This window comes from Sceloporus occidentalis, unplaced genomic scaffold (genome assembly GCF_023333645.1).
Source record: "Sceloporus occidentalis isolate IW3139 unplaced genomic scaffold, rSceOcc1.0.p SCAF_3, whole genome shotgun sequence".
Taxonomy (NCBI): domain Eukaryota; kingdom Metazoa; phylum Chordata; class Lepidosauria; order Squamata; family Phrynosomatidae; genus Sceloporus; species Sceloporus occidentalis.
In genome coordinates this window covers 221218153-221234398 of record NW_028316983.1, presented here as the reverse complement: position 1 = coordinate 221234398, position 16246 = coordinate 221218153, and the positions used below count along the sequence as shown (strand labels likewise).

The window sequence follows — 16246 nt, the reverse complement described above, 5'->3', positions numbered from 1 at the left end:
TCTTACTCTGTGAGACTCAATCCATGATGAGAAACTGAAATTGACAACAGAAAACACGAAACTAAAACTCGCAACCAAACACTCTCCCAGCATCTGAAAAAACAAAAACCCCAAATGAGGAGGCCAAAATGTGAGTGTACATTTTGCAGTTCTTTTCAGATTTCATTCCTCAAAGACTTTGATACAATAATAATGAAACCAGGCATTGTTACCTAGTAGGCTGATGCCTAGTCGAGAGAGGCCCTGGCGCAGTCCTTCTCCCAGGTTCTCAGGAAGCTGCCTTCTCCACTCTTCTTGCCTATTGTAATGCTCCTCATCCAGGGACAGCCTATCCATGTTGCGAGCAAGGCTTGTTGCCAGGTTGGTAATTGATGTCAGCGTACCTGAATGTAAAGTTGGGCAATCAAATCAATGATTTGCTTAGAATGGAGGCAATGAAAGCAGAATATTGAAATACCTCCCTCCCCCTTTGGGACTATTACTCCCAGATTTCCTAATGGCCAAGTTGGATGTTGGGATTGTGAGAGTTGTGGTCCAAAAACCTGCAGATGAAACTGTTTTATTTGCAAACAAATGGGGCAGTACAGATGGGAGGTCTGTGCTGCCTCTGTAAGCTCCGTGTCTGTTCTGCAGCATCCCCATGCCACAAAAAAAAAAAGAGCTGCCTAGAGCGGCTTCTTTTTAGTGATGCTGGAAGCAGGAAGGAGCCCTGCCATGACACCACTTCATGCTAGCGGCGTCTGGTTGCTGTACGGCGCTGGCGCCAGCATCATGGCGGCCCCTGTATGGATGGGAGGCTGCTATGATGCTGGCGCCTGTACAAATTAGAGTTTGGGAACGTGTGGTGTCTGTGCGCTCCTGAACCCTAATATCGCCGCCACCATGCCACAAAGCGCCCGTGCGTACCGGGCCAAGTGAAACGAGATAACACATAATTTTGCCTAGCTAAGCCAGGCTCATGAGGTATAACCTACTGCTGATATTCTGCATACTTACTTAGATACATGTGCATAACTAATTAACATCTCCTGGCCTGAGTCCCCCAGCCTCACTTAACAGCTAGCAGCCCCATCCAACAAAGAAGGTATATTAAGCTGCTGACTGGGTGCAAGGAGGAGGATGTTTACAGCTGCTTGTCATGGAGGCTGCAATGAGGAATTCCTCAGAGGCAGATGGAACAAAGGGAGCCTCTACTGCAAGTTATACAGAGCCAAGTTGACAAAAAATAGTGCTCCTCTTTACTCCTTGGATGCCATGTGAGCCATTAAATCTACCACATGGTTGCTGTATCCAAATTCTGACTGTTGCAGTCTTGCTTGCTGGAAGAAGGGGAATGGAAATGTCATCCTCCTTGTATCCCAAATGGGTGCTGAAAAGACCTCTTTTGCCCCAGCAGCTGCTAGCTGTTAAGGTGGGCTGGTGGGTACATTTTATGTAATCTTACAACATGACTATATAGTCTTACTGAAAATGGAACATAGAGAGATCTTGCAGTACCTCTGAAACTAATGGAAAGAAAAGAAATTGGCAGTATGAGCTTTCAAAGACTACAATCTACTTCCTCAGATGCATTTGGTGGAGTGGAACCTTCCTGAATGTCCACTTCTGAATACGGAACAGTTATGGATTTGTAACTTTTAAATTGTGAATATCCAACTGCAATACAGAATGTCATTCTGTATCTTAAATTGTAAACCATTTAGGGAGTGCTTCATTCTCTGATAAGCAGTATAGAAATGTACTTGGTATTGCTATAAGGATTGGCTTCATCACTGCATGGTGCAGATTTAACACAGTTTTTCAGCCTGATTCCTTATGAGGTCTGCTGTAACTGTAACCTACCAAATCTTCCACTGATAATTAGCAAGCTTATCCAAAAGCAACATGAATACCATTGGGAAAGGGCAGTGGAAATGCAGAATTTGAAAATGAGCTCACATAGGACCATTTGCATTCTCATTAAATTGCTGGCAAAACATTTCCCTTGCTTTGAGAACGCAGCAGTGCTTTGAAGCCACAAGATGGCACTATGTCTGTTTTCAAGTCTAGTAACATCCAGATGTACCACTTACTTCAAAAACATGCTCAGAAATATCTAACAACAGTGCTTTTTCCCCTTTTGAACACTACATATGATGAGGCAATGTGGTGTAGGATTTCTAAGGTACAGCAGTCTTTAATATCTCCGTTTAGTTACTGCATGACAAAGTGGCCATGCGGGAAGGTTTAAATCACTAGTGTTTCTAAGATGCTATTGTTAAAGAAGTTACCTGTTTTTAAAACACAGTGAGGATAAGTGAGCTTTCTTACCCACCCAGCATTTCACTGAGATCCCAACCAGTTAGAACAATGAGGAGGATGAGAAATCCATCTAAAGATATTAGTGCCTTCCTTTTAACACCTGGTGGCTGACTTGGACATCTACCTTTGGAGATGTGCTTCACAAATGATGTTGTTCCTCTGGAGACACCGCTAACAAAGGCTCCAGGACCACGGGTCAGCCCTTCATATGGAAGCCTGAAGAAGTCAGCTATCCCATTGCCTATGCTTCTTACCAAGCTGGCTGGGCTGCCAAGAATTTCCAGAGATCCAACCACCCATCCTATAATGCAAAACAGGAGAGAATGGAATGTGGATGGTTAGAGAAATCATAGAAACACCAGTAGTTGGGTTTTTTTGAAGGGAAGAAAAACCTCTCTGTTTTCTGGCTCCCCCATGTCATTTTTATACCAAAATTTATCACATCATGAGCTTCCTTTGAGAAAAAACATGGGAAATAGCTCATCCACTACGGATTCCGCAACGGCAATCTTTCATGCTTTCAAAATCAAAGAAATCCCTTTGGCAAAAACACAAATAGCTTTAAAATGACTTCCTTCCATGAGCCTCCTGTATTTCTGCTAAAACTCTGTGTGGAGAGATGGATGCCGCATGCAAATGGCTTGAAGTAATAGGAGCAGGGGCTTATTTTGCTTAGGAGGCTTTACATCTTGCAAAGCAACTTTGTTATTCCACATTTTCACAGCGAAAGACTCATGACAGCTAGTTTACAGTGATACAGTGTGTAGCCTTGGGGGAGTGTGAAGGTCAGCTGCTTGATGGGGTGTGGGAAAGGGGATGCAGATTTTTGACAAGTGCATAAGGAATTATTTTAATCCAGCCAACAGCTCTGTGCTGATCACTTTCTTGTAGAGTCTAGTTATAGCCAGATAAATGGCTTTTTGCTCAGCACAGTTGTGTAAACATAAATGGCATTTGCATGCTGATTAAGTTACTCAGAGGGAGGATCCCTTATGAGTTCCCCACAAGGGGATGAACTTGGAGGATTCTTTGGATTGAGTTCCCTGCATAAAATTACAGTGGTTGGCTGATAGCCCAATGTCCAAGCATATTGCCCTTGCTTTCCTACAAGCTGTGCTACAATCCTGGTTTGGAAGCCAGAGCAGGACTACTGGAACAGATTGTAAAGTCAAAACTGTTGTTTGCAGCAGCCAACATTGTGGCACCATGTGGGCTACTTAGAAAACCCTCAAAGAAAATTAAAAGCTCTGTTTTGGATGCCAAAGCGGAGGGTGGACTGTGCCTGTATCTAACAACAGTGGTTTTTTTTAGGGTGGAAGCATGCACAGCCAATGGATGACTGCACATCAGCAGTGTTTTTACTCAGTGCTGAGCGTTTGCAATTCTGGTAGCAAATCATAATGTGAGATAAATCTTCTGACTCATGCCTCATAATGTGGGATAATCTATCAACCGAGTCAAGCAAGGTTACATGGAAAATCCAGGAGTGCACCATGTAATTTGCAAGCAGAGATGTAAAACCCTTTTTAACATTATTAGATTCATTATAGAGAGCTTCCCCTTTGGGGGGAAATGAATAAAACTTACTTAGAAAAATCCACCGAAGGGGCTTGTGGCTCCTTCAAAAACTAACAAACATAGTGAAGAATAAACTTTCATGGAGCAGAGGGCATTTTGTCAGAAACTGTTTCTTCTATTCTGCAGCAAACGGTCAAGCAACTAAAACGCTCCCCTTTTCATCTCCTTATATTTCAAAAGCTGTAACCTTCCTTGAAAAACTATTCTGAATCTGAATAATAATATTGCAGTTCTAAATACTCTGAAGGTACCAGATCCCATCTTGGAAACTACGTAGAGTCAGCCTTGGTTAGTACTTGGATGGCTGATCTCCAAGGAATATCAGGTGCTGTAGGCTGTATTTCAGAGGAAGGCAATGGCAAACCACCACCGTATTTCTTGCCTTAAAAAAAACCCAATAAAATACATGAGGTCACTGTTGACAAGAGACCTGAAAGGATTGTACGTGCACACGTGCGCACACACACACATTTACACAAATGTCATTCACCTAACAGAGATAACTTGGGTGGAACTACATTTTTCCATCTCCAGTGCCTGCTTAAAACTTCAGTTGCTACTGCCCTCTTTCAAAAAGCGTGACAAGATCTAGCCTCCGGCAGGATTTCTCCTGTCCAGTTTCACCTCCTCCTGACTTAAATAGCAAAAATTGGATTCCACTTGAGAATTTTGCTCAAAGACTAGGAACAAAGGGGTTCTTGAGATTGCGCCCTCTCACCAATGGACAGCATTGGTGGAGTTCAGTTTTTGTGATTTAGATAAGCCTGGATGAAGCTGGCATCATTGTATGATGTTATATATGTTATATATATTATATAAAACATGCCAGAAATTTAATATATAATACTTGGAAATAAGTTGGCGAGGAGATTTGCTGATAGGCTGTGGCTTCCCACTGCTTATATACATACAGTGATACTTGTGTCCTTGGGACTTATGAAGAGTCCTCAAATACCTGGGCAGTATCCTGGGACAAATATCTGAAAATGTGAGTATCATTCATATATTGTTTTTATGATTTTGGACTCATTCATATGTACAGTCAAGCCTCCATATATGTGGAGGATCTGTTCCCCCCCCCCCCCCCCCCCCCCGCCCAGGTTCTGGTGGATATGAAAATCCACACTTGCTCAAGTCCATTCAATTCTCTACTAAAAACTGGGACAAAATGTAGGACAAAATGTAGGACAATTGTAGGATAAAATTTAGCCCAACAATGTAGGACATTTAAGAAAAATGGAGGACCTTAAATGTCCTACATTTTGGGCTAGATTTTATTCTACAATTGTCCTATATTTTGGTCTAAATTTTGTCCTACATTTTGTCCCAGTTTTTACTAGAGAATTATGGCAACCCTAGCCCCGCCATGAACTAAAACAGCAGCTTGCCATTCTTGGATGGCAAGTCTGCTGATAAGGAGGGCGGACTGTAAAAACGTTCCTTCTACCTATTGTCCAACGAACAACTGAGGGAGCAAACCAATACAATCAACAATATTGCTTACCCTTACTCATCTTACTTCAATACTCAGTAAAAAACAGTGTCATCAAACACTGCTTCAAATGGCAGCAAGCCCACATGAGGATACAAAGGTCACAGAGGATTAGTTTTTTGTGGGTTTTTTGGGCTATGTGGCCATGTTCTGGAAGAGTTTATTCCTGACATTTCACCAGCATATGTAGCTGGCATCTTCAGAGAATGCTGGCATGGAAGTGAGTGGGCTATATCGTGTGACCCTTGGTTGAGAGGAAGGTCACACCAAGGGCCTTTGACTTCACTCGTAGGCAATGTTGAAATCTCACGCACACCAAATTTTGTTCTTCACTATTCCCCTTAACATAAGATGGGCAACTGTGGCTCTTCAGACATTTGACTGAAATGCCTATGATGTTTCTTCACTGGTTATGCTGGATAGAACTGATGGGAGCTGTTGTCTGACAACATCTGTAAGGCCTCAGGTTACACATGCCTGTGCTAAGGGATCACAAAGTGCACCTTTTCAAACCGCATCCTACATTTCACTGGTGCTCCAAAAACTACTCTCTTCATTGCTGGTGTTATCTATAATTCACGTTCACACTGAGTGAAGGGAAAGTCATGAGAAAAGTCTTTCTACAGGATTACATAGTTTGAACATATAAGCATATGGAGCTCCCAAACAGGTCAGACCACCTATTTTGTACTCTGCCTGGCTCTCCATGGTTGTAGGCAGAAGTCTTTGCTATCACCTTCTGTGTATGTGTTAAGTGCCTTCAAGTCATTTTCGACTTATGGTGACCCTAAGCCAAAGCTATCATGGAGATTTTTTTTGGCAAGGTTTGTTCAGAGGCAGCTTACCTTTGCCTTCCCCTGAGGTGGGAGCATGTGAAATTCAGGTATGTTCAAGAGCACCCAAAATTCCTCCAAAGAAGTCTGCCTAACTTTGGCCTTTCTGAAGTGTACATGATACACAATTGAGTTGGATTGTCCTTTCCAAGCCACTTAAATTCTGACTGACATAGATGCACATTGCTTGGAATAGTACAGAGTGCAACAGCAACTGGTACAGAGGATGATGATAATCATAGTTCAGTGAAAGCTCGGGCTATGGATAGTTTTTCTATCCATTGCAATGTACACATTCTATGTGAGAAAAATGCAACATAGATGGAGTCACTTTATGAATGCACATGTATGGAAGTGAGACAAGGCATCCATTAATCTAATAGACTGTTTGCTCACTATTGATCTTGTATGAGAAAGAATCAGTAAAACAAACACACTCCTTAGATCAAAGGACAATAAACATCTGTGTGCCAGTCTAGCATGAGGATTCTGTGAAGAAAGACAGATTGCTAATCATAAACGGCAGCCAAAGGGAGATTGAACAAGAAAACAGTGTTCAATGGCATAATTTGCTTCAAATGTATAGAGACACACTGAGGAAAGAAAATCCTTTTGTGAGACCATGTTAGGAATTAGTTTTGAATTCTGGGATGTACAGGCTGACTGGGACAACAAAAAGAAAAATGTAACTCAATATATTTCTCAGTTTCTCACAAGCTTTGCAAATATTCTTCAAGAGGCCAACCTCTGCTCTCTCCTGTTCATGTCAGTTTCAGTTCTATCATTTTATTCAACTTCCCCTTAAAGATCACTTTTATGAAGACAATATTTTTCTTCAGACATAATAGTCATTGCACTTGCACATCAATAAAAATTAAGTACATTGTAGGTAGTGATATTTTTTGAATGAAATAAAAAGAGAAGTTTAACCTAATCAACATCTCTTACTTTGGCTGATGGAGTAACATCACACCAAATTCCTGTGATACACAACAATAAACAAGCTATGGCCATGTTTGGCTTCCCTAATATGGGACACTGCTGGTCAGGATCACCATATGATCAGATGTATCCTCAATTGCCAACATTCAGGAATGTTATTGTATGCTTTAATCACATGGTTACATGATCCCCAAATAGAACAAAAGTATTATAAAAAAGAAAAGAAAAAGAAAAAGAAGCATACCTGCTCTGAATAATGCTCCTGCAGCATAATGCATGGCCAATGCATGAATGAGCTGTCTGGCAGTTGTGAAGACAGGTCCCCGTTCAAACACAGAGAAGGAGAGAGGAGTGTGATCTGAAGCAATGTATAGCTTCAGTGAAGCATGGATGCTAACTAAGAGGTTAACTGGCTGGATTGCTAACTTTCTTAGCTTCACGGGATTGACTAAAGCATTGGCATGCTGCTTCACTTGTTCAGGTAATATCTGGCTCAGAGCAGAGGCTTTGGTGGAATGATAAATGTTTTTGCTGTCCGGGAGGTAGGTCTCAAATAAAGTCTTAACATAATAAACAAATGTGTCTTCCACATATAACCTGGCTGGTTTCATTTCGAAGCTGAGTTCATTCACATGGAACAGTAAAGTCTGCTCTCCTGACAAAGTGAGGCACAATTTGATGAAGGAATTTTCGCTATATTCTTCCAGATCTTTGCTGGATACCATGATGCTGTGCATTTTGGTCCACTGTATGCTTTCATTTTTCTCTCCCTGGCACAGCAAGACTGGAAAATGGAAATTGGATTTGCTGTAAAGCTGATTGTCCAGCTGTAAGTCTCCACAATAGATCTGGAGAGTATAAAACTGCTGAACACTGTTGGTGGCCTCTCCATTAAATTCCTGTGACAAAGGCCTAAGATAGCTAGCAACTGGAACCATATGAAGGTAAATGTGGTCTATTGTGAACCGCAGAAGTTCAGATGACATTTTGGGGTTTGAGATATCATCGTTCACAGTGAGGCTCAGCTGACTGATGAATGTTTTAAACACAAGGCTCTGCTCTTGAGTTCTGCATGACAAAAAGCAACAGCAATAAGGTCTTTTTACAATCAAAATTAAATCAAATGCAAATGTGATTAATATGAACTAGATCTGGGGATGCAAATTACCTACAGTCAACACATCCAGAGAAATATTATTGCTAGCTGGTGCCAAATTACACTCTTCTGCTTCTTTAGCAGCAAATTGTATCTGAACTTCTCTGTAAAGTACAGTTTTCAGCCATACTTGCAATGTAGCATGAAGCTCAAGCAGACAATGGGATATATCCTCACACATTGTCAGATTTTGGCTCTTTTGCAGCAGACAATATAGGGTGTTTCTATTATGGATCATTAACACCACATTATGGAAGTGTATATTCCTCTATTAAATCGCCATGACTGTTTTAGACTGATGATAGTGGTGTTTACTTTATAGTTCTAACTGCTCTTGGCTGAGCTGAGCTGACCTAACAAGCAGGCTATGAAGCACTGATAATGACTTATTTCGAGGGGATTCATACTTAACAATAGGGCATATTTTAAAAAATCCACAGTAACACATTCTGTTCTCCCTTTGACATCACCTCTGGAAGCCAAGCACTTGGCCAGTTTATAAATAGGTATTGCTATAATTTAAACTGAGTGGAGCTTGCTAAGAAGATTTTGCAATTTTAGCGCATGAGGAAGTGTAATAAAGATGATCGACTACATAGTTTGCATGAGACCATTCTTCTGTCCTTCATCACAAGTAAGAACTCCCACAGACCTCAATGGGAGTTCTGTGAAAGTACGGACTGCCTATCTGGCCAAATAAACTTTAAACTTGTGAGTCTGCACTGAGCCTTGTTTATTGTACCAGGCATTTTGTGTTTATCCTAGAGTGACATGACCTTAGATGTTAGATTGTCATGTTTTACTATGATATACAAAATGTTAACATGTGGTCTAAACATACGCCACACATACGCAAGGACACCAGACAAAACAAACAGTGGTGCTATATTTAATAAGTCAGTTCACACCTAGAGGGTGAACAGTTTACACAGGATAATTTTCTTTAGGATTTCCTACTTCTAAGCAGTTTTAACATACCTGTTCAAGTTGGCCTGGTGTCCTGGTCTTCCTTCGGGTGCTAAAGTGATCACTATTGACCCACACTGATGAGCAACATCCACATAAACATAGCCAAAGCCAGTTAAGAACACAATCTAAAATGAAAAAGAGTACTTAGAAATCTGCAAAACATGGGTATACCTTGATTCAGTCATGTTGTTCTGGTTGGACAGAACAGTTACTCCACAATAGTAACAGTGAGATCTGTAAAACTATATTGAAACAAGTAGTTTGAGAATGTCAATGTTTAATATTTGTGTTCTGTTGCAAAGGAAAGAATAAAAACAGGTCTACAGCATAGTTCCCACACTTTGTTCCCCCATGGACTGCATTGAGAATCTGATGACAGCTATGGATCCTCTCCCCAGAAAAACACAAGTATAATTTTCACATGTAACAGGAAGGAAATCAAAGAACACAGATTAAAACATTGTTTTAAAACCATCCACCAACTACTTACAGTCCATGCACCACAGATTAAGAACCCATGGTTTACAGGTTTAGATGAAAACATCTGTCAGGCCCATGTTCTGGTATCTCTAAAGATCAGTCAGCCTAGTTGTTTGAGGCAGAACCTGGAATGATGCATTTTCCCCTCTTTATTTACGCTTGCCATTTGGCTTGCCTGCCTAGGCTCACTGCAACATATGTGGAGAGCATATGAGTTTGCATCACTCTCACTTCTCAAATATAGCAGTGTTCCTAATTACCAGTGCTGAATTCTGGCTCAGGAGCACACTTGATCTACATCGTATGACTGAGTGAGACATAGAAGGAGACATCTCCTACTGTTTCTCTGCTAAGATGTACTTTATCCCTCCACCGTGTTCTTCTTGTCATTTCATTTACACCAAGAAACCTCTCCGTAATATAACAGCTGGGAGCTTGTTCAAGTGTTTAACAGTCATGTTTGTAGAGCATGACTGTGATGAAAATGGAAAATGGAAAGAGTTGACTAGGGTTCCATTTTTGATACTGGAATCATTTCACATAAAAGGTTCATCACAGCGAAACGAAGTAGTTCTTAGTAAAACTATGAAATAATTGTAGATGTGGAGGCAACCTTAGTCTGGCAATTTTTCCAGCTTTAACATTGTTATTATGAAACTTCACCTACCAATATTAGGAGCACTATAATTATGGGTCTGGCCACTGACAGAATGTCACCAACTGTGGCATTACAGTGATGCCCCCCCCCCCCCCCCCCAACAACATAAAGCTGTTTGTCCATAAGATGCTGAATTTTAAACTGTGATGTAAACAGCTGAAGAAACAAACAGAATGATAAATCTGAAAAAGATGTCAAGAGGAACAGTCCTGGAGGAACATCTTGTATAAACAGGATCACTAAGGAAGCATGTAAAAAAACAGAAGCAATAGTTGGCCCTAAGAAGGTATGTTTGGAGGAAAACAGACAGTGCATTTGGGCCAATAACTTCTACACAAACTTGTCTGAGTTTTTCTCTCTCTCTCTCCACACCTTTTGGCATACTTGACTCTGCATTCCCTTCTTTCTTGTCAAATTACACACACCAGTAATTCCATAACTGTGTTAATAGCTTCTTTTGTGAAAATGTAATACTGAGAATTTCTTTCTATTCTGTGATTTAGTAAAGTTTCTTCAAGAAAACAAATATAAAATGAAAGAAGACACTTCAGTTTAGGGAGCGCCATATTTATAAATGAAGCAATAATCTATCCTAGAATATTTTTAGGGCAACTGATGCTGCTTTGGAAAGAAAGACTGCAATGTGTTTCCAAATACCCCAAGCTTTGTCCACACTTATCTCATCTAATGCTGTGGAAGAACAGACTTTGAACTCTAACTCTTTTTGCTATCTAAGGAAGTAGACCAAGACTACAAGTCTACAACTTCTTTCACTCAGCCAGTCTAAAAAGTGCTAAAAGATATCTTTGCATACTGATTTTACTATGCATATGGTAACTGATAAGTGAACTTTGTTGTAAACAAGGACAAAGAGCATGATGGTTAGTAATTACAATTAATGTATGACTAAAATTCAAAAATTAAAATGAAAAAAAAAAGTATGGTTTTTCAGGATTAATGCTCAGAAAAAGGCTTGTTTTTTCAGGAAATTACAAAGAGACAACATTAAATTAAGAACACTTTCCAGTTTTTTGTAGCACAACTTTTGTGAAATAAAACCAATCAATGGCTTACAAGAAAAAATCTGTATCACAAGGAAAACTTCAGTAAAAGTTGAATGGAGAGAATTACTTGCTATAAGCACCAGTATTTATTTCAAGGGAATTGGAGAATATTATTTCATCCATGGAAAACCTTTGCATGAAACTAATTTGAAGCTCAAATGCGAGAGAGTTTGCTGAGAAAAAACAAACTTAAAACACTCAGGAAACTCAGTAGGTATCTTTACTGAATGGAAAGGCCAACTGTTGACAGATCAATCGCGAGAACATTATGTAACACACAGTAGTTTGTAAGACATGCCGTTTTAAGGATGGCTCTTGGTTTTAAGTTAATAAACTTAACAACTTGGAATGTTGTTATAGCTGTAGCCTGGTTTACTTTTTCCATAGTCAAATTGTAACATTTGTTTTTGTGGAACAAGAAATCAAACAGCAGCATGTGGAGGGGATGTTTTGTAGCTATATACAAGTGCAGGTTGAACACACAAGCTAACCAGGGTCACTTATGCAAACAGAAGATCTCTAAAGAAATGCCAAAACCTAAATGCAAAAATGGCAGTAAGTCATTGGTCCCAGTTTTCATTAAAGGCAAAACTACATGCAACACTAATTTGTCTTCAAATACAAGATTTGTCTTGCAGAAATAAACCAAAGAGGTAGCCCAATCCAGATTGTGGCCCCACACTTGTATTTTGCATGAGGAAGAAAGTAGCCATGTGCTTTTATTAGAGCCTTTAAAAGAAGCAAACTGCAGGGGAAGGGCTTTTAATCTGTACTGGATTGCAGCCAGGGATGGAGTGGTGGCTGAAGTCCCCCTACAGCTATGCTGTATTTCCCATTCTGGGTTTTGTTTTCAAAGGAAAATCTTGTACTTGAGAGGAAATGATATGATGAACATGACAGGTAAGTTCACAGTGAGCACGGGCCTTGTTGTGAAGATGGAAATGTGCCAGACATGTGAGCATGCTTCATAAAAAGGTGCACACTCCCCGAATGCATTAACTTAAAGTGTTTATTTTTGGGGTTGTACCTCTCAGTTTTGGAAGTATAGTGCAACACTGGCCGTGATGGTGATATATTGGCCCTGGGGGATTGAGAGTAATGGCAAAGCAGATCTCTGACCCTGAGAGGTTCCTCATTCCTATCCAACTGTTGGCAAACATCAGGGGTTGGAATTATGTGGTCCTCCTGATGATGTGTGACTGCAACTCCCAGCATCCTTTATCATTGGCATACAGGCTAAGGTTGCTGGGATTTACAATCTAACATTATCTGGAGAGCTGTCTGATTCCCAACCACGGTAAACAGTAAAGTAGCTGGTGCCAAACTTCCTGGACTAGTCCAGAAGGAGATCTGCATTCTCTATTCTAACAGCATCATCATGCCACTGGTCTGGCTCATTTTTCTATACTTATGACCCATGCACATTTGCTTTGAATCAGAAGAATAACAATGGCATACACTAACTGAACAGTGTGGAAAAATAGTCTTTTCCAAAGGCAGTTCTGTTATTAAAAGCTGGATACATTATTCTTTTTTGTTTCCGGACTACCCTTATCTTGGCTTAGAAATGTTATTAGTGGCCATAGCGCTGCTCTGATACATGAAATAACATATTGCTAAATTATTTCTTTGAAGATTTCCTGATGGCAATTAATTCCACAGGTCAAATAAACATAGCAGAGGAAGTATTCCTATTTAGTTCCTTTACATTAACAGACATTCCCTTTCACCAAGTATCCTTTTAATCTCATATGGTGGAAAATGCTTTTTGCCTTCGCAACTCCTGCATGTTTCTGAAAACTTCAATCAAATCGTTTTGGAATCTGAGCCAAAACTGGCTCTGATAGCGGATGGCAGATGTGAATTTCAGTAAATACTTATAGAGCTTTCTTACAAGTGGAAGAAAGAGCACTTAGCTTAAATTCACAGCTGGACTGAAAGAGTAAGTGGTTCATGATCCTGTGAGATCAACACTGTGTGCTGTAGAACAACATTTACAGCAATCAAATTCTGGTGCGAAGGAAACAAACAAGTTCTGATAAATTATTATTTGCTTTCTTTGCATAATTTATTCCATTCCAACATTCAGTTTTTTAAAGGACCACATTCTTTTTGGCAGATAAGCTTGTAGTCAATACACTGCACAGGTCTTTAATGAAAAAGTCAATATTACTTTCCCCATTTAATAAGGGAAAGGTATGGAGTCACATCATGTGCCATTTCCTGTTGTCTTAGAGGAGGAGGGAAAACTTTTCTTGGCATTATGGAAAGAGAAACTTTTGGTTTTTGATGGCTTTATGGTGGCCAAGATCAGAGTTGCATTTAATTTGGCTCCTATACAACTTCTGCTTATTTCGTTTTGTTTTTCTTTTAGGCATGAAAGTTATATCATTTATAATCATATATAATCATTTACATATTAATATCTTCTGTTAATGTTGTATTTGCCATCTAAACTACCTTGTCTGTTAACCTTACTTCTCTGTTTGCTTACTATCTTTTTGTCTTTCTGCTACCAATATGTATATTAGAAGTTCTGTAGTTCAGGAACTTCCCAAATTACTCTGTCAAGCACCAAGCACCCTATCAAACACATATGTTGCCAAATAATAACAATACAGTGTCATATTATAGTGGCACTACTGGAACTGGGGGTATGAAGCACAGACTCCCCAGAGAAACCAACTACGTCAAGCACAGTGGGACTCCAACTTTTTCACTTGAACTACACTTTACATCTATATGTGAATATCACACACCTCCACTTGAGATAGTATATTAATAAAAATATTTTGTTTATTTAGTGTGCATACTTTCATTGGCACATTCATGTATATTTATGTTTTAACATTTTATAAAGAAAGAACGTTGTTCAAATTAGAATAGCTTTAAGTAAATTCAATATTTAACTCAATGTATGTGTAAATTTTATACATAAGAAGTTTTGGAAAAAGAGGAGGAGAGGGGAACAGGCCCTCCAAGCCTTGTGCGCCCTTGAGCAACTCTCATGTCCCCCCAGGGGTTCGCCCCATAGTTTGAGAACCACTAATCTAGCCCTCTACTCTTTTTCTCCTCTGAAAAGTTTAAGTATACTTAAGTAATCTCTAAGAATTAAATGCTGTAATCTCCCTCTCACACACAAGCACATCATATTCAGTCACTCACATATATTTTAGTTAAATTAACTTGGATATATTGCAAATATTAAGATTAATTAACTAGGATCTATGCTGATATTCAGTGTTAATCATCCAAGTCATCTGCCAAAGAATGCAACTATCTTATGGGGGGGGGGGAGACTTTTATCTGACAGGTCTGCTAAACATACTGAATGGAATGCATCAACAGCTTTCTCCATACACCAGTTATGTAGTTATTGTTAACCCTATGCATTATAGATTTAGCAAAATTGCTCTAACAAAAATGGCTGTGCCATAACATGAGATGGTTCTGATGCATACCCTACACACTGGATGAGTGTCACTGTAAGGACAGAATATGGAAGAACAGAATGGTTTCCAATTGGCAAGGGGATCAGACAAGACTGAATTCTATCCCTCTATCTCTTTAATTTATACACAGAATGTACCATACAGAAAGAAGGATTAGATTTGGAGGAAGGAAGTGAGAACAGATTAAAAAATTGAGATCCATACATAATACCATGCTACTAGCAAAAAATTCCAATCGACTTATGATCACTACTGCTGAAAGTTAAGGAAATAAGTTCAAAAGCAGGGTTACAGATGAATATCAAGAAAACAAAAACACTGACCACAGATGATTTACATAATTTTAGAGTGCTGTGATGAAAACATGGAAGTAATTAAAAGATTTTCTGTACCTTGATTGAGGTCCAAAATATACTGCAGAAATGATCTAGTTTGAGACTGCTTTAACCGTTCTGGCTCAGTGCTAGGGAATCCTGGGAAGTGTAGTTTACTGTGGCATCAGAACTCTCTGACAGAGAAGGCTAAATGTCTCACAAAAGAACAGTTCCAAGAATTCCCTTGCACTGAGCCAGGGCAGTTAAAATGGTCTCAAACTGGATTATTTCTGCAGTGTGTTTTGGACCTGAGTCATCAGTCAGAATGAAGACTGTAGTCAAAACAGAAGAACTGGGAAGGGCACCTATGAAGGAACTAGATAAGATCCTCAAATCTAAAGATATATCATTAAATATCAAGTGTCAAAATAATTCATGCCAACATATTCCCGTTTTCTATGTAAGGTTGTGAAATCTGGACATTGAAGAAAGGTGAGGAAGAAAATAAACTCGTCTGAAATGTGGTGCTGAAGGAGAGTTCTGTGGTTATGGTGGAGTGCCAAAAGGATAAATAAATGGCTCCCAGAGCAATTGAGAGCCAACATGGTGTAGTGGTTTGAGTGTCAAGATTATGACTCTGGAGACCAGGACTGGAATCCCCACTTGGTCACAGAAACCCATTGGGTGACTCTGGGAAGTCACATTCTATTAGCTTGAGCAGAAGACAAAAACAAAAACCCCTCAACTGAACATGAGTCAACAGTGCGATGCGGCAGCTAACAAGGCCAATGTGATTTTAGGCTGCATCAATAGAACTATAGTGTCTAGATCAAGGGAAGTAATAGTGCCACTCTATTCTGCTCTGGTCAGGTCTCACCTGGAATATTGTGTCCAGTTCTGGGCACCACAAGTAAAAAAGGATGTGGAGAAACTGGAGCGTGTCCAAAGGAGGGCGACTAAAATGGTGAAGGGTCTGGAAACCATTTCCTATGAGGAACGACTTAGGG

General features: G+C 39.8%; 1 protein-coding gene across 3 annotated transcripts in view; it reads right to left on the bottom strand.

The window, feature by feature from the left end:
• Positions 1 to 16246, bottom strand: part of VPS13B (vacuolar protein sorting 13 homolog B) — a 472964-nt gene that overhangs the window by 13738 nt on the left and 442980 nt on the right. For all 3 annotated transcript variants that reach the window (XM_089517705.1, XM_089517703.1, XM_089517704.1), the window contains exons 55-58: positions 9281 to 9396; positions 7391 to 8214; positions 2426 to 2602; positions 213 to 383 (exon numbers count right to left, since the gene is read on the bottom strand). In XM_089517705.1, the coding sequence (XP_089373831.1) occupies positions 213 to 383; positions 2426 to 2602; positions 7391 to 8214; positions 9281 to 9396 (1288 nt within the window). The remainder of the gene's footprint in view (positions 1 to 212; positions 384 to 2425; positions 2603 to 7390; positions 8215 to 9280; positions 9397 to 16246) is intronic.